The sequence below is a fragment of the Pelodiscus sinensis genome, chromosome Z (genome assembly GCF_052426305.1).
Source record: "Pelodiscus sinensis isolate ZL-2025 chromosome Z, ASM5242630v1, whole genome shotgun sequence".
NCBI lineage: Eukaryota > Metazoa > Chordata > Testudines > Trionychidae > Pelodiscus > Pelodiscus sinensis.
The window spans coordinates 6,592,729-6,614,043 of NC_143085.1; the positions used below are offsets into that span (position 1 = coordinate 6,592,729).

Below are 21,315 nucleotides of genomic sequence, written 5' to 3' on the forward strand. Positions count from 1 at the left end.
AGCCTCCCCCCCACCCCCCGAACCAGCCTGTGGCACAGCCTCCCCCCCCCCCGAACCAGCCTGTGGCACAGCCTCCCCCCCCCCCAAACCAGCCTGTGGCACAGCCTCCCCCCCCCCAAACCAGCCTGTGGCACAGCCTCCCCCCACCCCCCGAACCAGCCTGTGGCACAGCCTCCCCCCCCCGAACCAACCTGTGGCACAGCCCCCCCCCACCCCCCGAACCAGCCTGTGGCACAGCCTCCCCCCCACCCCCCGAACCAGCCTGTGGCACAGCCTCCCCCCCCCAAACCAGCCTGTGGCACAGCCTCCCCCCCCCCGAACCAGCCTGTGGCACAGCCTCCCCCCCCCCGAACCAGCCTGTGGCAGAGCCCCCCCCCCCCCAACCAGCCTGTGGCACAGCCTCCCCCCCCCCCGAACCAGCCTGTGGCACAGCCTCCCCCCCCCCGAACCAGCCTGTGGCACAGCCTCCCCCCCCCCCGAACCAGCCTGTGGCACAGCCTCCCCCCCCCGAACCAGCCTGTGGCACAGCCTCCCCCCACCCCCCGAACCAGCCTGTGGCACAGCCTCCCCCCCCCCCCGAACCAGCCTGTGGCACAGCCTCCCCCCCCCCCTGAACCAGCCTGTGGCACAGCCTCCCCCCCCCGAACCAGCCTGTGGCACAGCCTCCCCCCACCCCCCGAACCAGCCTGTGGCACAGCCTCCCCCCCCCCCCCGAACCAGCCTGTGGCACAGCCTCCCCCCCCGAACCAGCCTGTGGCACAGCCTCCCCCCACCCCCCGAACCAGCCTGTGGCACAGCCTCCCCCCCCCCCGAACCAGCCTGTGGCACAGCCTCCCCCCACCCGAACCAGCCTGTGGCACAGCCTCCCCCCCCCCGAACCAGCCTGTGGCACAGCCTCCCCCCACCCGAACCAGCCTGTGGCACAGCCTCCCCCCACCCGAACCAGCCTGTGGCACAGCCTCCCCCCCCCACCCGAACCAGCCTGTGGCACAGCCTCCCCCCCCCCCCGAACCAGCCTGTGGCACAGCCTCCCCCCCCCCCCCGAACCAGCCTGTGGCACAGCCTCCCCCCCACCCGAACCAGCCTGTGGCACAGCCTCCCCCGCCCCCCGAACCAGCCTGTGGCACAGCCTCCCCCCACCCGAACCAGCCTGTGGCACAGCCTCCCCCCCCCCCCCGAACCAGCCTGTGGCACAGCCTCTCCCCCCCCCCCGAACCAGCCTGTGGCACAGCCTCCCCCCCACCCCCCGAACCAGCCTGTGGCACAGCCTCCCCCACCCGAACCAGCCTGTGGCACAGCCTCCCCCCCCCCCGAACCAGCCTGTGGCACAGCCTCCCCCCCGAACCAGCCTGTGGCACAGCCTCCCCCCCCCCCCGAACCAGCCTGTGGCACAGCCTCCCCCCCCGAACCAGCCTGTGGCACAGCCTCCCCCCCCCCCGAACCAGCCTGTGGCACAGCCTCCCCCCCCCCCGAACCAGCCTGTGGCACAGCCTCCCCTCTCCTCCCCCGAACCAGCCTGTGGCACAGCCTCCCCCCCCCCCCGAACCAGCCTGTGGCACAGCCTCCCCCCCCCCCGAACCAGCCTGTGGCACAGCCTCCCCCCCACCCGAACCAGCCTGTGGCACAGCCTCCCCCCCACCCCCGAACCAGCCTGTGGCACAGCCTCCCCCCCCCAACCAGCCTGTGGCACAGCCCAGCCCCCCCCCTTGGCACCAGCCTGTGGCACAGCCTCCCCCCCCCGAACCAGCCTGTGGCACAGCCTCCCCCCCCCCCCGAACCAGCCTGTGGCACAGCCTCCCCCCCCCCGAACCAGCCTGTGGCACAGCCTCCCCCCCTCCCCGAACCAGCCTGTGGCACAGCCTCCCCCCCCCCCGAACCAGCCTGTGGCACAGCCCAGCCCCCCCTTGGCACCAGCCTGTGGCACAGCCCGGCCCACGTGGCACGCTGCCTGGGACCGCACGGCCCTGGGCACCCGGCACGGTCGCAGCGCAGGTGGCGGCGCAGAGCGGGCGCGGCCATTCTCAGACCCCCCACGAGGTGGCGGCCTCTCCGCGGAACGCCAGCGGCGCGCCCTGCGCGTGGCCGCCCGGGGAGCGCGCACGCCGCGCGCGGCCGAGGTGGCGGGGGGCGCGCCCGCGGGACTGGAGCTTGGCGGAAAAAGTTGCTGCGAGCGGAGCGCGGCGGCTGCGGGCCCGGCCCGACCATGGACGACCTGGGTGAGTGCGGGGCCGGGCGGTAACCGCCCCCCCCGGACCCCTCCGGGACCCCCGGCCAGCGCCCCCCCCCCCCGCCCGGACCCCCCCCTGCGGAGCCCCCCGGCCCGCGCCCCTCCCCCCTGCGGAGCCCCCCGGCCCGCGCCCCTCCCCCCCGGGACCCCCGGCCAGCGCCCCTCCCCCCCGGAACCCCCGGCCAGCGCCCCTCCCCCCCGCCCGTACCCCCCCCCAGGCTGGAGCCCCCCGGCCAGCGCCCCCCCCCAGCCCGGAGGCCCCCCGGGCAGCGCCCCTCCCCCCCGCCCGGACCCCACCCCGGGCCTCCCGGCCAGTGCCCCCCTCCCCCCAGCCAGCGCCCCTCCTGGGCCCCCCCGTATCCTCCCAGCCAGCGCCCCTCCCCCCCATCCCGGACCCCCCCAGCACCCCACTCCTTCTCCTGCCTGGACCCCGCCCCCGCTTTGTGCCCGGCCTCCCCACCATGCCCCCCCAGTCTCCCACCCAGATCCCCCCACCAAAACCCTTCACCAGCGCCCCGTCCTTCCGCCAGTCTCCCGCCAAGACCCCCCCAACCCCTCCAGCGCCCCTCCCACCCCGCCAGTCTCCTACCCAGACACCCCCAGCGCCCTGTCCCCCCAACAGTCTCCCACCCAGACCCCCCCACCAAAACCCCTCACCAGCGCCCCTGCCCCCCCAGCAGTGTCCCCACCAGGTCCCCCCACCAGAGCTCCCAACCAGTGCTCCTGTCGTCCCCCCGGCAGTCTCCCACCCAGACCCCCCCCGCCAGAGCCCCCAACCAGTGCCCCTGTTTCCCCCCCCCAACACCCTGCATCCTGCTGCCTGGATCCCTCCCCCGTGCATGGACCCCCCCACCCGAGCCCCCCTAACCGAAGCCCTGTCCTCCCCTCACCAACACCCCACCTCTCCCGCCCAGACCCCCCCACCGAAACCCCCCAACCAGCGCCTCTGCCCTCTCGTGCCCGGACCCCCCTGCCAGTACCCCACACCTACCCCACGTGGTTGGCCCCCCGCCTCTCCCCCTCTTGCCCAGATCTCCCACCCGAGTCCCTCAACCAGCGCCTCTGTCCCCCCTGCCAGTGCCCCCTCCCCCCTACTCTGACCCCCTGTCAACACCCACCCCTTGCCCTCTTGCCCAGACCCCCCCCACCAGCACCCTGCCACTCCCTCTCCTGCCTGCATCCTCCCTGCCCATCCCCCTTCCTCTCCCCCTCTTGGCCAGACTCTCCCACCTGAGCCTCCCTACCAGCACCCCTGCTCTCCCAGGCAGCCCACCAACACCCCCTGCCCCGGCCCCTCCTGCCTGAACCCCCCACACCTGTACTGCAGCCCTTCCCCCATCCCTCCTGCCTAGACCCCTTGCCTGAACCCCCTACACCCTAGCCTCTCCCCCTCTGCCCGAACCCCCAGCCTCTGCTTGCATCCCCTCCCCTATTGCCCAGACTGACCCACCTACATCCCCCAGCACCTCCCCTCCTGCCTGGACCCCCTCTCCTGAACCTCTCACACTTGCCCCACCCAACCCCTCCCTTGCCTCTGTCTTCATCTCCCAGCCCATTCCCCTTCAAGCCCAGACCTCTCAACCTCTGCCCTTGCTTTCATCCCCCATCCTGCAGCCCCAACCCCTTCCCTGCAGCCCCCACCTCCTCCACCCCATAGCCTCTGTCCCCACACACTCACACTCCTTCCTAGACCCCTCAGCTCCTCTGCTGCCTGCCTCCTCATCTCCTTCCAGCCTGTTCCCTACAACCCATCCGTCTACATTCATCCCATGGTTTACTCTGTATTTGATCTGCTATAGCGTCCCACCTTTCCCTTATGTGCATTTTAAACCACTTACTCTTCTTCCTCTGTTTGTAGGAGGATTGCACTTTTACTTAATCATTTTGCATCTTGACCAGGCTTGTTCTTATTTTCCTCTCTCTGCCATTGCTGTAGTGTCTGGCTTCTATTTTTAGGTGAGGTTTGTATGAGTAAAGTGATCTGCTAGGGACCTTTGAGATGAAATTCACCAGCAGACCTTGCAGTCACACTACAACCATATTCAGAATTAATTCTGGCATGGTGTCTTTTCTCTGCCGCTCACTCTGGTGCAGAGCAAACTTATGGACTATCCACAACTCCTCAGCAGAGGAAAAAATGCCAAGCCACTGGCTTCATGTGAAAGATCTATAGAATCTTTGCTTACCTTCTGCACCATATCAAGGAGGGAAGATGTATCCCCAAAAATTCCCTAGTGTTCTGGGAGATGTTAGGGTGAGCAAGTTCTGCTATGAAACTGATTAAATCAAACACTGGGGAAGGGCTTCAATCCATTATTTCCATCATACCTTTAATCAAAACCAGATGTTCCATTAAGATCTGTTCAAAAAAAAAAATCACAGTTTTTATTACTGGACTCAGAAGCTCAAATTACAGCTAGCTGCAAGCTGGCAGTAACACCTTCAAAGACAGTCTAAAGTGGCTAAGAATAAAACTGTTGAGAGTGTCTAAAGTGGCTAAGAGTAGAACTGCCTTTGGGAGGCACACTGCAGGCCTAACGTTCATGGGGAGCAGCAGCTCCCTTCTTAAAGAGTAGGCCCCCTCTGAAATGGAAGTGACCAACAGTCTAATTAGATATTGGAGAAGAACCTGCAATAACCAATTTTAGGAGGTAGCCCTGTGGTGGATTTATTATTATTATTATTATTATTATTATTATTATTATTTTCCCTTCATATTCCACAGCTAAGGCACCTTTCAGAGATGTGGTTTTGGCAGAAGTGCTTTTGGCTTCTAGTGCCAGGTTTCCAGTGTTGTCTTACTACTAATGCATCCCTGGTGGTTTATTGGCTTGCTGAGGAGTATCTTCGTGTGTGAGCATACAAACAATGCCTGTAGGAGTATCTTGCAGCCTTCCCTGCCTGCTTCTAAAATCATAGGAGCAAAAATGTGCCAGCTACAGCTGTTACATTCCTTACATTCAAAGTGCTCTGCCATCTGGCCTGATAGCTCATTGCTTGAGTCAACAGTGGGTTTTTCCCTCCATCTTACGTATCCATACAGTGCAAAGATGAAAGGTGAATTGCAGAAGCCTGAAAATTTGTTTGTGTCCTTTTTGAGGTGCTTTACAATGTATAAAGAAACCTGAAAACTAATTTTTTGGTTTGCTTTTGTTTTTCTATCTTAGAAATATCTGAAATTTCAAGTCAAGTCTAGTTTTGCAAGTGTTGGGTATACATTGGGAATTTTGTCTCACTTTGATTTAATTGATGGAAGTATTTGAATCATTAAGAAAGATATCATTCCTCTCAAGTGCTTATTGGGTATTGGAAGTTAAATTTGTTGGCACAAGCAAACACAAAATACAGGGTTTTTTAAGTGAATTAAAAATCCATTCCTCAACAGCTTAAGTTTTGCTCTCCTGCCACGTCAGGATTTATAATCTTTTCCCATTTGTCTATAGAGTCTTCCAGGGTATATAAGGTCTGAATAGGTAATGTTAAAAAATCCTCTCTCCCTCTTAATTGCTTTTCATAGCTATAGTACCCACCATAAAGAAGTAAGCCAGCTACAAATCCAGTTACTTTTCCCATTACGGATCATTGTTAATATGAATACTGCCTGCTGTTTATAATTGTGCTAGTCTTTAGGAACATAGCAGAAAAATGATAGTGAGTTGGGCAGTGTGACAGATCAGTGCTTACTGTAACTCTACTAAAGTGAAATTACTCAAGGATGAGTTTGACTATATTGTTGAAACTTTCGAACCTACTGAAAAAAATAGTATGGTGAGACTTTTATGCATTGAAGAGGAGAATCCAGCAAAATCTAACTTTTGTGCTTCTTATGAGTGGAGATCAGGAAATGAGGACATGAAAAGTTTGTGAATTGATCTTTGTTGTTTTAGGGGTTTGTTTATTTAGAGCAGGTAAATATTGCAGTTGCTTTTTCTCTAATGTTGAAGAAATTTTATCTTCCAACACACAAGCCATTCCAGAAACTGTTTAAAAATTCTACAGATGGAACTTGTACATTGCAGTGAATGAGAAGTCAGTGGTGCACTGCATTACTTTGAGAGCACTGTTAGACATTAGAGTAGTACATAGGGACATGGGGAGTTTGTGCAAGTGAGAGATCTATTTAGATTTGTGTTTCTTGCTCTTTCGAAGAGATTGACCATAGGGAGGTTCTAGGAAGTTGATTAGGAAAGTTGGTGACTGCGTTTCTCTTTTTGAATTTTATAAACTAGAAAATGAAATTATTTTACAAAGAGGGAAAGGTTCCCATTATTTTTGGATTTGTTGCCTGTGGAATACCTGAGAACAATATAGTGTGACTTAAGGCAGGAAGGGATGGTTTGGGGATTCCCAGGATGATAGCTACCAAAGGCATGCATTTTGATTATGACTCTTTTAGATGGCAAATTGGGATGTTAACTCACCAATGGTAATACAGTACCCCACCTGTCCAAACAGGTATCCTTGAGGCCTGCTCATTGGGATCTACCAGACCTACAGTGAGGAATGGAAAGAATGGAATCACTCACCTTCTTGCTTTGTTTAGGGATGTGAAATTGTGGCTAATTGACTAGTCAAGTAGTCAGTGGAATTTCCATCGACTACTCAATTAGTCGATAGGTACTTGTATATTTCAAAGGAGGAATGCAGAACTCTGCATACAGCCTGGGGCCAGTGGGAAGTTCTGCTGACTCTGGGCTGTTTGCAAGTTCCTGCTTTGAAATGTACAAGAGTCCCCAGGGGGCTCTTGTGCATTTCAAAGCCATGGAGCCTGAGGTCAATGGGGAATTCAAAGTCCCCTACTGACTCCAGGCTCCATGCTGTGCTGCATGGTCCAAGCTGACCATGGGTTCTGGGGAAATGCCCCTTGGCACCTGGAGTTAGCTGGGGAGTACCCAGCTGATCTGGGCTCCTTGGCTGCCCCTTGAAAACTCCACATGGATGTTTCAAAGAGCCTGGGATCGGCTGTGCAGTAGCTGCCCCTTTGAAACAACTCCTCGGCATTTCAAAGGGGCAACCTTGGAGTCGGGGGGTCAACTGGGAACTCCCCAGCAACATTTCCACAAAACCCGGGGTAAGTTGGGGAGTCCCCAGCTGACCCTGGGCTTCATGGCGCTTCCATGTTTTAAAGGGGCAGCACCTCTCAGCTGATCCTTGGCTCAGCTGTGCGGCACTGCCTCTTTGAAGTATCCCTCTTCCCCCTTTGCTGCGTCTATCTCAGAGGCAGAAAGGGGGGCGGGGGAAATCAGCTAGTTGACAGACTATCTGATAAGCAAATGGTTATTGAATAGTTGACTAGTCCTTAACATCCCTATTTTGGATACCATGTTTGTTACCTGTGTAGGGTAGCTTTAAATATGCTGGTTGTAGATTTAGATGCAGCTTGATTATATGGCTGCTTCTTTGATTCTTATAGCCTGAGGGAAGTGAGTTATGTGTGGTGACTATCTTTCCCTCTTTAAAAAGATAACATCTATTAAGTTAAAAATCTGTCTCTATAAAAAAGTTTTTCCTGCTGCACGACAGAATGACATCATCACATCATCAGCGTATATCCTGAAGCTGAGAAGAGTGGATGGGCAGGGGAAGTTAAGGTCCTCCTCCTGCAGGGGACAACCTGTGAAAGCGGCGACTCTCCCCCATGCACCCAAAGAGGAAGACTGGGCAGGGGAAGATGAGGTCTTAACACAATCCCTGGACCAGGCTGGGTGCCCCCATATGGTTAGGGGGCGGGTGGCTGGTCCCTTCCCCACTGACACCCCAGGCCAGGAGAGGAGGGGGGACAGGTTCGGCTGTGCGTCCCAACCTGGGACATCAGTTCCTCATTGGGTTCTACTCCAGAAGTCCTCGCTTGAATCCTGCCGGTAGCTGTGTGCAGTAGTCCCCAGCCCCGAGTGCCATCCGTCCTGCTACGCGGCCACTTCTCTCACTCTAAGATGGTGGCTAGTCTGGAGTTACAGCTAGGCTGCAGAGAATCCATTGCAGAGCTGGCAAGCCAGCACTTCTGCCAGCTGGGCATCCATCGATCTGCCCCGGCAGTGTCCTGCTGCCCCTTGTACAGGCGGTACTGTTGGGTGGGGCATGAGTGGGAAGCTTGGGGAGGGGGGAGACTGGCTGGTGATTGAAGAACGTGAACGGGTGGGCTGGGCCAAGAGCATTTGGCTAGAGAGGCCCATCCAGAGATGTGGTGGGGCAGGAGCAGAGAAGCATGCGAGTGACTTGGGGCCATGGAAAGTGCAGCTGGGTTTTCCTCTCAGCTGCTGGCCTTAAATTAAAACACAGTGTCGGGGTGCATGTGTCTGTAATTTTTCGTGTTAGATTCAGTGTTATGCTCAGTTGCAAAGATGGGTGTGAGCCTTGAATATTGCCCCTTCCCAAAAAATGTTAGATAATTTATGGACAGTGCCTGATGCTGAAGAGATACTTTAATAATCATTTAATTTTTAATATTTTCTAAATAATCTACACTGAGACTTTTTCTAATAGTTTACCATAGTTGTTTTACGTTGCTCTGTCTTGGTGTAGATATGCTGATGGAGTATCAAAATTAGGTATGTTAAAGATCGGTTAATTGAATAGTCAAGTAACCTCATGAATTCTTATTGGTTAGTCCACTAGTCTGTAGTCCCTGGGGGTAGGGCTGGCAGCAGTGCAGGGTGCCAGGTGGGAGCTAGTCCATGAGGGAAGCCAGTTTAAAAACCAGCTCCTGTTGCGGCTTGGCTGCTTGTCACCCTGTGCTGCTGCCTCTGATAAAGAGGCAGCACTGTGGGGTGGCAGCAGCCCCTGTCCGGGGGAGAGGGGGACTGAGCTCCCAGACCCGGCACGAACTGGAACTGAGCTGGGCTGCCTACCTGCTTGGCTCCTAATACACTTTAAATGCAGAGCCATAGCGGGGGTAGGTCCCGGATCCAGTGTGAGCCGGAACTGAACTGGGCTGCTGGCCAGCCTGCTAAAAAATTTACTGGTTGGGAGCGGGGGAGGAAATGCGTGTAGTCTACAGCATTAACCTATACATTTTTGCTTATCGGTTAATTGACTACACTATTACTTCCCTAATCAAAATATTCACTAATTAATGTCAGTCGAGAAATCACAAAGGTAGTGTTTAAGGAAGTACTGTAACATATAGTTTATGATTTATAGATGATTTAACAGCTTCATTTGTTCACTTTTCTATATCATCAGTGCAAGATTAACAGACTCTTTGGCCACAAAAGCAGCCACAGTGAAGTGGGCTGGCAAGCGTAACCCTCTAGTAATCCTTTATTAAACACATTCCTTTACCTGTGATACTATTTTAAATTAATTGACTTTCAAACATGATATGAATTTTGCATTGGCTGTTTGCACAATAAAAAATAAGTCCAATTTCACTTCTGTTAGTTTGTAGGTTTAATCTACACTAGCAACTTACGTTGTTGTAACTACGTTGCTCAGGAGTGTAGAAAATCCGCATCCCTAAGCAGTACAGTTATACTGGCCTAACTTCTGGTGCAGACAGCACTATGTTGATGGGAGGGCTTCTGTCAACATTACTCTGTCTCTGGGAGAGATATTAGCTTCCATGCTTATGGGAGAAACCCACCCCTCTGTGTGAGTAATATCTTCACTGAAGCCTTACAGCGAGGCAGCAGTGTCACTTGCTGCATTTTAAGTGTAGATGAGCCCTCACTTTCTTTGTCTTTCTGGTGGACGAGTACAAAATTGCAGCATTTGCATTTTCAAGCACTGAAGTGGATTTCTAAATCTTTATCTGCTGTTTTCATTGGAATGAGAGGGGCATGGAGACACTTCTGCAAAACTCTCCTCAGTTTGGTTTTAAAAAAAGCAAAGTCTTGGTAACTTCAAACAGACATGGTCTTGTTTTTAGATTTATCTCTTAAATCTAAAAACTCCTGGTATTAAAAATTCCTGGTACTGTGCTGCTTGCTTCATTTTGATTGCAAAATCCAGCTAAAACAATTGTGACCTCATTTTGATAATTCACTCATTTGATAAGTCACTACTCAGCAGAGCTTGCAAAAGAGTTTTCCTACATATGGATTGCTTTTGCCTGTTTAATAAGTAATGCATTCTGGCTGTGCATAAACATTAGACCTTTAACTCTTCAAATGTGTTCTGATTTTAGACAGACTTGCTGGCTGCTGGTGGCAGGTTGCTTATTTTGTCTGACAGTTTTTATTTCAGTCTAGCATTTTACCTAAACCATCTCATGAAGCTGAATTTTTTAAAGTTTGTTTTTCTCTGCAGTTGCATATCTCTCCCATCCTCTTTTTAAAGGTTTTTCCTTGATCCATTGGAGTTAGAGGGAGTTTTTCCTTGGATTTTCATGGTTGTGGTATTTAGTTGGAACAGGGTGCGAATGTGTACATTTATTTGTTATGTCTCCTGATATGGGGAAGATTGCTATGTTCTGCAGAGACATGTTGTCTGTCTCTCTTTTGGTGGGTGATGGGTCCGTCTGACTGACTCACTTCCCTCAAGTTAGATATCTTGCCATTTGTAGAGCTGACCTGGTACTAGTGCTTTGACTGAATGTTGAATGTGAAATTGCTTTATCATGGCCTATGCCCAGGAAGTGGTCTTGGTGAGAAGCATTGCTGCAATAGTTTAGCCTCTTGGCTCTCAGCTGGCTCAAGTTTCTGACCCTTTGCTGCTTCTGGTCAATAAGTCTCTAAATAGGACTGAGGCCAAGTCTGTGCTACCACGTATGTCGGGAAAAATTGTGTCGCTTAGAAGTTTGAAAAAACACATCCCTGAGCAATGTAAGTTTTGCTGACATAAATTGTACGGTGCACAGTGCTATGTGGGTGGGAGAGCGGCTCCTGCCAACATAGCTACTGCTGCTCTTTGGGGCTGATTTAATTATGTTGATAGGAGAAGTTTCTCCTTTCAGCATAGAGTAGCCATATATGAGAGATCTTGCAGAGGCACAGCTGTATTGGTACAGCTGTGGCACTGTAAGGTTTCTAGTATATACATCTGAGGTGAAAGTAAGCAGGTGCACCCTGGTGCGCAGCTCTGACAAGAACTGGTTGTGCTGTGGCAGAAGCCAGAAGGGAGCTATACAAAGAGCTGGCAGGGACCTGGGTTGCACTAGGACAGTATCTAGAAGAAATTTTAAGTTACTTTCACTGCTGGTAGACATAGCCGGGTATCCCACCATAGTAGGAATCTGACTTTCAGCTTCTTAGTTGTACTGACCCTGGTAAAACAGGGGCTTTATTGTCCTGGGCGACTCAGACAGGGACTCCTTTGCCTCAAGCAGTATGTAATGCAGAAAGGCTCATTTTCTTCCTGATATATTTCCGTTGAAACTCTGGACTCTGTGCTGTCTTTAGCGTCTTTGTCTCATCTAGGAGAGGTCAACATAGCCAGTCGTCCAGCTGCCCTCCTGGCTGAAATGGATCCTCTGACTTTGTCTCCACCAGCTGTGAGAGACAGGAGTGGGTAACCTCCCTTACACCTTATTATCCACTGGATCTGTCTTTCTCTCTGTCTGTCTCCCTACTTACTGGTTCCTGCTTTTCACTTTTCCTGGGGAATCATACTTTCCACTTCTCCAGGCTCTCTTTTCCTCATCCTCTTTTATATTCATAACAAATACAACTCCTAGGAAAATGACTGTTTTATTGCTGGAGAGCATAAATTCAAGTTTAATACTTTGTCTGCCTGTTTTGGCACTTCACAAGCAGTAATGTAATAAGCCTCTCACGCTCCCTTTAAAGTAGATCAGTATTCTCCCTATTCCCAGTCTAAGGACATTTATATTAGTGTAATTACAGCAATGTAGTTTCCACTAGAGTTCTGCATTGCTGTAGGCACTGCCCATGCACAAATGGGACTTACATCGGTGCAGCTTAATCTGATTATTTATCTTGATGCAGATGCTGTGTATGTATGTGAAGGGTTTATACCTGTGCAAATTACCTTCATGTTGGAAGAGCTGGAGAACCAGAGGTACAGGTATAGTAGGTGTCTTGACCAAGGTCACACAGCAAATCTGTTGCAGAACAAGGAACAAAATACATGAGTTGACTCCCAGTGTCTGTTTATCCTTTTGCTAATATAGATGAAAATCCAGAATAACTCAGTGGAAGTCAATGAAGTTACAGTGGCATAAAAACAGTGTGAATGAGAGGCGACTCAGGTCCCCAGTTCCCTGTTCTGGTCTTGAAGCCACATTCTCTCACTTGTGTTCTGGAGTTGATTTAGTGACTATTTTTTCTTCCTTTTGATGGTAGAGAGTTTGCATTATACATTTCTACACTGCTGCTCTTTAGAAGTGGCAAGTTAGCTGTGGGAAAATACTTCTAATGCAGGGATGGGGAACCTTTTTTGGGACGGGGCTACTGACCCACAGAACAATCAGTCAGTGGCCACACTGAAGTGAGAAGCTAAGCAAAAGAAATAAGCCTCCAAGCCCCACTCACTGATGTGGCCTCTGAATGAGAAGCAGAACAACATTTCCCGCATTCTCCTTGCACACCAGAGCCTGGGGGGGAGGCAGGCTACTAAATTTTTTGTGTTCCAGCCCCATAGGGAGAGGGGTGTGTGTGTGGGGGGGGGGAATGCCACTGCTGGGGAGGGAGACCAGAGCGTTGGGGGCGGGATCCAGGCAAGCTGGGGGCTGCATTTGGCCCCTGGGCTCATCTGCTCCCTGCTTACTATTGCCTGTCCCAAGTAAGATTATTATTAACTATTATATTAGCGAATGGCGTAACTGAGGCCTCATGGTTAAAACACTGGACAGGAAACCAGGGCACTCCTAGTTTTGTTCTTCATCTGCAGAGTTTCTCTGTGATCTCGGGCAATATTTTTACTTCCCTGTAAAATAGGGGTAACAGTTCCCTACTTGGAGGGCACCTGTGAAGGGTACTTTGTATTTACTAAACACTTGATATTTCTAAAACCCTTTCCATCTGAAAAGGTTAAATATAGTTTATCTCCCTCTGCCTTCTCTGTCACATTCAAATCTGTGAGAACCTACCCTCATCTTTGAACTTATACCCCCACTACCTTTCTCTTAGCTAACTCTTCTCACTCAGCTAAGCATGGTCTCTTCTCCTAGCGCTCTACTATGACAGGGCCACCAAGATTTCTGCTTTTCTGTCGCATCTTTTTGGAGCTTTTCCCTTTCCAGTTCCTCTCTCAGATTTCTTTCCCTAACATTCCTCTTTAGTCTATCATATCATTGAGGATAGGTGAGGTTACAATGGCACAGCTGGCAAGATTGCACTGTGCTAATGGGAGAGAGCTCTCTTGTTTTCATCATAAAACCACCTCAACAAGCCGTTGCATTGGTGGGAGCTCTGTGCATGCTACCACTTACTCTGGCAAAACTTGGGTTGCTTATGGGTGACAAGTTTTGCAGACATAAGTGGTAAGATAGAGATAGCCAGGCTCAGAGTGATTTTGGAGTGTTCTGCATTAAAATTGCTCTAAAAATAAAGTGTTGTGTAGGGATCTTAGATAGCAGGTAATAAATGAGTCTACTAACCACATGAATTCTTAGTGGTTAGTTGGCTATTCTATAGTCCCTGGGCATGGGGCTGGCAGCCATTGCGCTCAGGCCCCACTCCCGGGGAGCCCCCTGACACTGCACACTGCTACTTCTGTATCAGAAGCAACAATGCAGGGTGCCAGGCAGGAGCTGGCCCATGGGGGGAGCCTGTTTAAAAAACAGCTCCTCTCGCGGACTGGCTGCCTGTCGCTCTGCGCTTCTGCCTATTTATCAGAAGGAGCAGCGCAGAGAGCTAGCAGCCCATGACTGCAGGGGGGTCTAAGCTTCCCACGAACAGAGGCTACTGGGGTGGGGCCAAGGGAGGCTGGCTCAGGGTGGGTTTGGGGGAGGCTGGCCGCTGACAGAGGCTGATCCATCAGCAGCACTTGTCTGCCAGGGGTCTGAGCTCCCTGCAGACTGAGGCTACTCCAGGGGAGCTCAGACTCCTGTGAACAGGGGCTGCTGTTGGGGACCAGCCTCCGTCCGTGACGAGCCTAGGCCCGCAGCGGGTAGGGGCTGCTGCTGCAAAGCAGTCTCTGCCCACAGCGAACTAGGGACCATCGCAAGCAGAGGCTGCTTTGCAACAGCCTCCCCTCCCCCATGCTGCTGCTTCTAATAGAGGCAGCAGCGTGGTGGGGAGGAGGGCAGGTGGCACTGCAGAGCCAGTGCTGGGGGGATCCAGCTTTTAAGCTGGTTCCCCCTAGCACTAGCTGCTTCCCCCTGCTTGCTGCCTCTTATACAGAGGCAGCAAGGGGAAGGAGAAATGCAAGTAGTCGACTAGCTTAACTGATAAACCTAGGGTTATCGGTTAATTACCTAGTTGACTACTCATTGACATCCCTAGTGTTGTGGTGTCAGTCAACCTAGGCTGCAACTTGGCTAGTATAGCACATGTTCAAATCTTTCCTATCTTGTCCATGTTTTAGAGTTTTAGAACATTTTTGCTAACACTGTCAAATCCTTGGTCAGTTCAAACCAAAACAGAATTCTATCTGCAGCCTGCGATTTGGAGCTAAAAACATGTCTGATGTTTCAGCTACGGTAGATGGGCTCTAGAATAGCCACAAAGATTCCAGGTTCGTTCTGATCAGGAGTGTGGTGTGTTTTCTCTCTAGGGCTTTGTCTACACTTGTACATTTAAATATAATGTAGCAGTGTGTTCACAATATCAGTGCTGGGAACTTGTTTACACTGGAGTTTAACAGTACTATAACTTGCTGCACTTGTGCAGCAGTTCACACCCCTAAGTAATAAAGTTACAGTTCAATAAAGTGAAAGTATAAGCCCTCGGTGGAGTTTCCTTTGTAGAAATGAGGAATAATTTATGTCTGGTACAGGAAGTATCCTTTCTTTGTTTGAGATGTGGTCATTTGTGGAAGATAAGGACCAAAAAGATCCTATGACCAGCTACATAAGGAGGCTGTTTATTTTGCTAATCCCATTATGACAGCTTCTTGTGTGTCCATCCTTCCCCACATTCGTTCATAACAGTTTGTAGGTTAATATGTAAACATTTTTAAGGTAGTTTGGGGAACTTCAAACCAGTTTACTATGCTGGTTTTCCCACATATGTAACATATCCCTGTAGGTCAGGCGAGTTCTGAGTGTAAAGTGCACTTCTAGGCAAGCTAGTGACTTTGTTTAGCTGACAGTGTGTTGGAGTCCACTTGGATCTCTTGAACTGTGCTGACCACAGGCCTCGTGAACTGCCTAGCAGTGTAAACAACTGAGTTGGAAGTAAAAAAGTCCAAGAAGATAGTAAATGCTACCCCAGGGAACTGGTTTTACAGAGTGGCACTTCATGTGAAGAGCGAAGGCTTTAAATGTCTCGCTCATAAATCAAACGGCATGGGATCTCTAGAAATAAACCAGTTGTGTCACAGAACTGAGCTGGCAGACAAATTTAATCCTTTGCTTGTCTAGCTCTGATACTATCTCACTTTTCTTCCCTCTCTGGAGAGCAAAATGAGAAGAGGATTTGGCTTCTCTGCAATAGGGGCCTTTATGGTTGTCTGTTGACTAATTGGAAAGGTGCTTTTCATGAGCATGCTGTAAAAATGGCAAGAAGAACTTTTGAGTAGGTGAACTTTAAATGAGTTGTGATAGACTTCAGACTCCAACCTTCTTTCATTATTATAAAGAAAGCTCAAGCCTTTTATCTGGAAAGTAGGTTCCTTTCACCACTTGTGACATTGGGTTGGGGCAGCTCAATATATGTTTTTTTTAATTTTTTAATATGGAGATATACCTATCTCATAGAACTGGAAGGGACCTTGAAAGGTCATTGAGTCCAGTCCCCTACCCTCGCAGCAGAACCAAGTACAGTAGACTTCAGATAATCCGGAACCTATGGGACCTAGGTGGTGCCGGATTATCAAATATGCCGGACTATCAGGAGGTACTATTAGCTGGTTATATATATGCTGTATACATTATATACTGTATATAAAGTGTTCCTAACCCTTTTTATTGTACATACTGTATACTGTAATGTTTTAGTTTTTTTAAGCCTTTTTTACCCTTTTTGCTCAGTTCAGCTGCTGCTGCTGGTACCTTGTGACTCATTTTTTGCTGAAGCTCACTCACTAGGCTCTTTCAATTTTGATGCCGGACTATCAGGAGTGCTGGATTATTGGATGCTGGACTATTGGAGTTTTACTGTACCATCCTTGACAGATTTGCCTCCAATCCCCCTCAAGGATTGAACTCACAACCCTGGGTTTAGCAGGCTAATGCTCAGACCACTGAACTATCCCTCTCTCATGGTAATAAAAGCCTCCTGTGGGGCAGGGAACTATTATCCCAAAAACTGTATGAAGAAAGTGGGAAAAGAGCCTGAGAATAAGTGAGCATCATTTGGGATCAGTATTATGGTTTGTGGGGCCCAAAAAAGCTGGGAGAGGTGGGTGGTGCCTAGTGCCCTTCTCGCTATACTCCCTCTGAACTAGGGATGTTAAAAAAATGGTTAATTAGGTAATTGTGTGTAACCGTTTAAAGTCATAGTGGTTACATGGGTACACACTGCATGGCCTGTGGGATAAAGCTGGACTAGAGTGGTCCCTGTTTGCAGAGAGCCCAGGCACCCTGCAAGCAGCTGGAGCAATCTTGGCCGGAACAGCCTCTGTCCATAGTGGGCCTGTGTACCCAGCAGGCAGGGGGCGGCTCCGGATTGGACACTGGAGCAGCACCTTCCTGTGGGGTGCATTGGCCCACTGCATGCGTTCCAGCTCGACAGGTGCAGTGCCTGTCTGTGGCAGAGGGTGGTGGTACAGCCCCGCAACAGGCTGCTGGGTGACTGCTTCAGCCCCTTTGGAGCAGCCCCTCCACCCCGGTTCCTATGTTTAACCAATTCAACGGGATTTTACAGCCCTAATGGGAGAACCATTCCATGTGTGTGTCTGGACCTTTGTTCAGGGTGTCCGATTTGCGTATGCATTCCAGCTCCGTTTCTCTCTGCCATCTGGGTTTGAAGTGTTTCTGTGTGAGAATGGCAGCTTGTTTGGAAATAGCGGTTCTGAGTTGGGTAGTCTTATTTCCCCTTCTCCCTCTCCCTCTTGGTTTTATGCAGTGAGGCTGTCAGTCTGATAGTCGTGTGCTATGACTGGGGCTGTTTTGTCTGGCTGTGAGCAGCTCCTGCAGTTAGATTGGGATCCTTGCAGAGAGCTGGAGACGTGGCTGAAGGGGGAGAATGCCATTTCATTTGCCTCACAAAATATCTCCTCAGTGGCCAGCTTAGTGCTCTAGGTGGGCAAGAGGCAGAGGCGGCCTTAGACTAGCTGCCAGCAACTGGCGCCCTAGGCGAACCATGCAATCGGCACCCCCACCTCCAAATCCCTCAATGACATTGCGCCACCATTTGGCACCCCATTTAACTCGGTGCCTAGTTTGCCTATATAGATGGGCTGCCCCTGGCGAGAGGCATGTGCCATGAGAACCATGCCTTTTATTCCTCCTGTAAAATAGGAGGAGCTCAGACTTGTCAAGTTGGAAGCTTTGGCATTTGGAGTGAATCATCAGACAACTTCTGTAGCCCCAAGCTTGTAGTTTTCAGTCTGTTTTTGTTACAGTTCAGTCTGAGGTTTGCTGTGTGGCTCGCCCATTCCGTTCCCTTGGGCAGTATCTCTCATAGCTGCTCTAGCATGTTGCTACAGGACTGCAGCAAAGGATTGCTTGCATCTGGCACCTCCAGGACATAAGATCAGCCACACTGGGTCAGACCAAAGGTCTATCTAGCCCAATATCCTTCCTGTTGGCCGACAGTGGCCAACGCCAGATACCCCAGAGGGAGTGAACAGAACAGGGAAACATCAAGCGATCCCTCTCCCATCACCCATTCCCAGCCTCTGACAGAGGCTAGGGACACCACTCCTACCTGTCCTGCTGTAAAGCCTCCCCATGATCTTATGAACCTCTGCTTCTTGAATTTGTTTAAAGGCATGGACCATAGATGTTAGAGAAAGGAAAGATTACTCAGTTCTTAGTTCATCCTCTTGCAAGAGCCACTTCTAATTTTGCCCTGTAAAGAACCAGTCAGTTAGTAAACGTCATCAAACTTTATCCTGGCCAAAAAGCGAAGTGCTGTGTAGACTTGGGTGCATGTGCCATCTTAGTACTCAGGATGTTAAAAATAGTGTATTTGGTTAACCGTGTAATCCAGTGGTCTCCAACCTTTTTACCTCCCAAGATCACTTTTTAAATGTCAGGGCAAGCCAAGATCTACCCCATCCCTTCCCCAAGACCCCACTCCTCCTTGAGGCCCTGCCCTCTCCTTCACTTGCTGTCCCCAGCCCTTACTCACTCTCACTGGGTTGAGACAGGAGGTGCAGGCTCTGGGGTGGGAATGAGGGATTTGGGTGTGGGAAGGGGTGAGAGGTGCAAGCTCTGGGAGGGAATTTTGGTGCAGCAGGAGGTGCAGAAGGGAATGCTTGCTCAGGGAGGGGGCTCCAGGAGGAGAGTGGAGGGTTGGGGTGCTGAGCAAGCCACAGGCTTGTGGATTTGTGGGTGCAGGAGTTTGGGTTGGGTATATGAGAGGCTCAGGGCAGAGGGGCTGGGTGTATGATGGGCTCAGGGCACAGGTTTGTGGTGTGTGCGTGGTGCAGGAGTGTTGTGGAACAAGACTGGAGATGTGGGGGTGCAGGAGTTTGGGGATGTGAGAGGGTTCAGGTGTATGATGGGCTCAGGGCTGGGGAGGGGAATCAGGAGTGTTATGATGCTGTGGCCAGATGGGGGCTGGGCCCCAATGGGGGGGGGGGGGCTTGCTGGCCAGGCTTTATTTTTAAATAATATATGTCCAACACAAAAGGTTTCAGCACTGTCTTTATTTGTGAGAGGGGTGGAGAACATTTTTTGGATCAGGGGTCACTGACCCACAGAAAAATCAGTTGGGAACCACGTAGTTGAGTTGCAAAAGACTAACCCCTCCAAATCCCCCCAAGCCTCACTGTTGTTGCCCCCAACTGAGACACCTCACTCCTCTGGCTCTCCAGCCCCTTGGTGGGGGGGAGGGTAGGTAGGACTGAGGTTCAAGGCTCGGATTCTGGGGTTCCAGGGTTAGTGGATTTTGTGGCTCCCCCCTAGGCTCTGGGGTGGGGCCAAAATGCGGAGTTTAGTGTGTGGGACAGAGCTGCCAGAGAGTTGGGATAGGGATGGGGGTGCAGAATCTGGGTGGGAAGTAGGGTACAGGAGCAAGCTAGTGATAGGTGTCAGTCCAGGAAGGAGGTGGCAGGAACAGGGTGCTGGTGGGGGTTCTGGCCATGGGGCAGGGTGCTGGGGTCTGGCCAGGAGAGAAGGGGCAGAGGCAGGTTGTCCAGTACCTGGTGGGGGGTCTCCAGAGATGAGGCTCTCAGGAAGGATCTGCAGGCAGCACTGGAAGAAGTAAATGTGTGGCTCCTTTAAAAAATCCAGCCAGTCCAGTTCCTCTGCTGCCATCTTAACTCACCCTCCCGCTCTGTCTCTCCAGAGTACGGAGAAAGGAAGGGAAGACAGAAAGAGCATGCAGTGCTGTGGGTAGGGGAAGAGCAGCGTGTGTGTTTCCTGAGAAGCCGGCTCTGGCATGGAGCCTAGGACTCCTCTCCCCCCCGCTCCGCCCTACTCCCCCCCAGCTGCAGGGAGCTGTGCTGGCTTCAATTTTGCGAGGGGCAGGAGGCTGTAGTGCTAGCATGAGCTCCTCGTTGCAGGTGGGTGTATAAGAGTGGGCTGGCAACACTGCATCAAGATCAACTGGCAGTGCCCCTGTGATCCATCAGTCGATCGTGATCAACTGGTTGGTGACCACTGGTGTAACCCCTTAAAATCTGACATCCTGTGTAACTGTGCTGCGGGCTCTGCAATGTAAAGCTTGGATTTATACCGCAGAGCCCACACTGAAGTTTCCCCGGGTGCGGGACCACAAGCCCCTGCTGGCCTGGTTCCCGGGGAGGAGACTTCATTGGGTGTAATTGACACTGTTAACGGATAAGCATGTGCTTAAGTTGTTTACACTCAAACATCCCTACTTCGTACACTCCATTTCAGTGACTGCAGAGAGCATTTGGAGCATTCAGATGTTCTGGGGGTTTGGCCCCTTCTCGTGTTTCATATAGTTTAGAATATGCCAGATGGAGCAGCTTATGACACTTGAAGTATTTTGCGTTGCTTCTTCCAGCATGATCTCACTATGGCATTATGTGCAATGGGCTTGCTGTATGCAGCGCTGGGAGGCTGCATGGTGTGTAAGATTGGGTGGGGGAGATAATGGGAAGGGTCTGGGGGTGGTGCAGAGAGGAAGCTTTATGTAACTCTTGGCTAGCTCTTCGGTAATTGTTTTAATGAAATGGAATGCAGTGTATTCAGTGCGCTCTTGGCAGAAACAGGCTCTTTTTTTCTTCGGCTTTCAGAGATTGAATTCGGTCTAGTTTCCAGCTTCTCTGAGCAGTGAAACTTGGATCAGTCAAAGATGAAAGAGAAGGGGAGTCTGCACTGATGGAGAAGGAGGTTATCTTCATAGGGTGGTTGGCTCACTAACCCAAGACTTAGCATCTCTGTGCATTTCTCTGTAGGCTGTTTAAATTCAGATATCATACCAAGTTAATGTTCTGGTCTTGGACAGTAGCAGAAGGCCAAGACATTGTGGGTACATGAATGTCTTTGTGAGCTTACAAGATGTAGCTCTTTAGGCATGGGTATAGTAAAGGTGTGGATCTGATTTTCCCCTCGTCCTTGCTCAGGAAGTTGAAGGTCTGTGATGAGCTGGGAAACTGAAGTCAGTCTGGATTTGTGCTGTACTGACTGTTACTGGCTGGGCCCCCTGACTTTGGTGCGTCAATATAAATTACTCTGTTTCATATTATCTAGGATAGTTGTCTTTCTGTGTGCAGGGACAGGATGGGGACAACCAATGCTGAAGCTACGTAGGGACCTTAATTTCTTTCAGGATGAAAACCCCTTTTCCTCAGGAAGTGGTTTTAGGTTTGAGTAGAGATCCTGGGTGTGTAACCATGAGCAGCTGTATTTCTTGTGCTGCTTCCATTTCAATAACATAGATTTCTCAGTTTTGACTGTCAGGGTTTTTTTGTTCTGTGGTCTTGACTCTTGTCTTTATAAAATCCAC

General features: G+C 51.3%; 1 protein-coding gene across 4 annotated transcripts in view; it reads left to right on the forward strand.

Annotated features, from left to right (window-relative positions):
* Window positions 1-2,011: 2,011 nt before the first annotated feature.
* PXN (paxillin) overlaps window positions 2,012-21,315 on the forward strand; it is a 93,939-nt gene continuing 74,635 nt past the window's right edge. The window contains exon 1 of one of the 4 annotated variants that reach the window (XM_075898107.2): window positions 2,012-2,216. In XM_075898107.2, the coding sequence (XP_075754222.2) occupies window positions 2,204-2,216 (13 nt within the window). In that variant the 5' untranslated portion in view covers window positions 2,012-2,203. The remainder of the gene's footprint in view (window positions 2,217-21,315) is intronic. The other 3 variants (XM_075898105.2, XM_075898106.2, XM_075898109.2) reach the window with 3 other exon arrangements.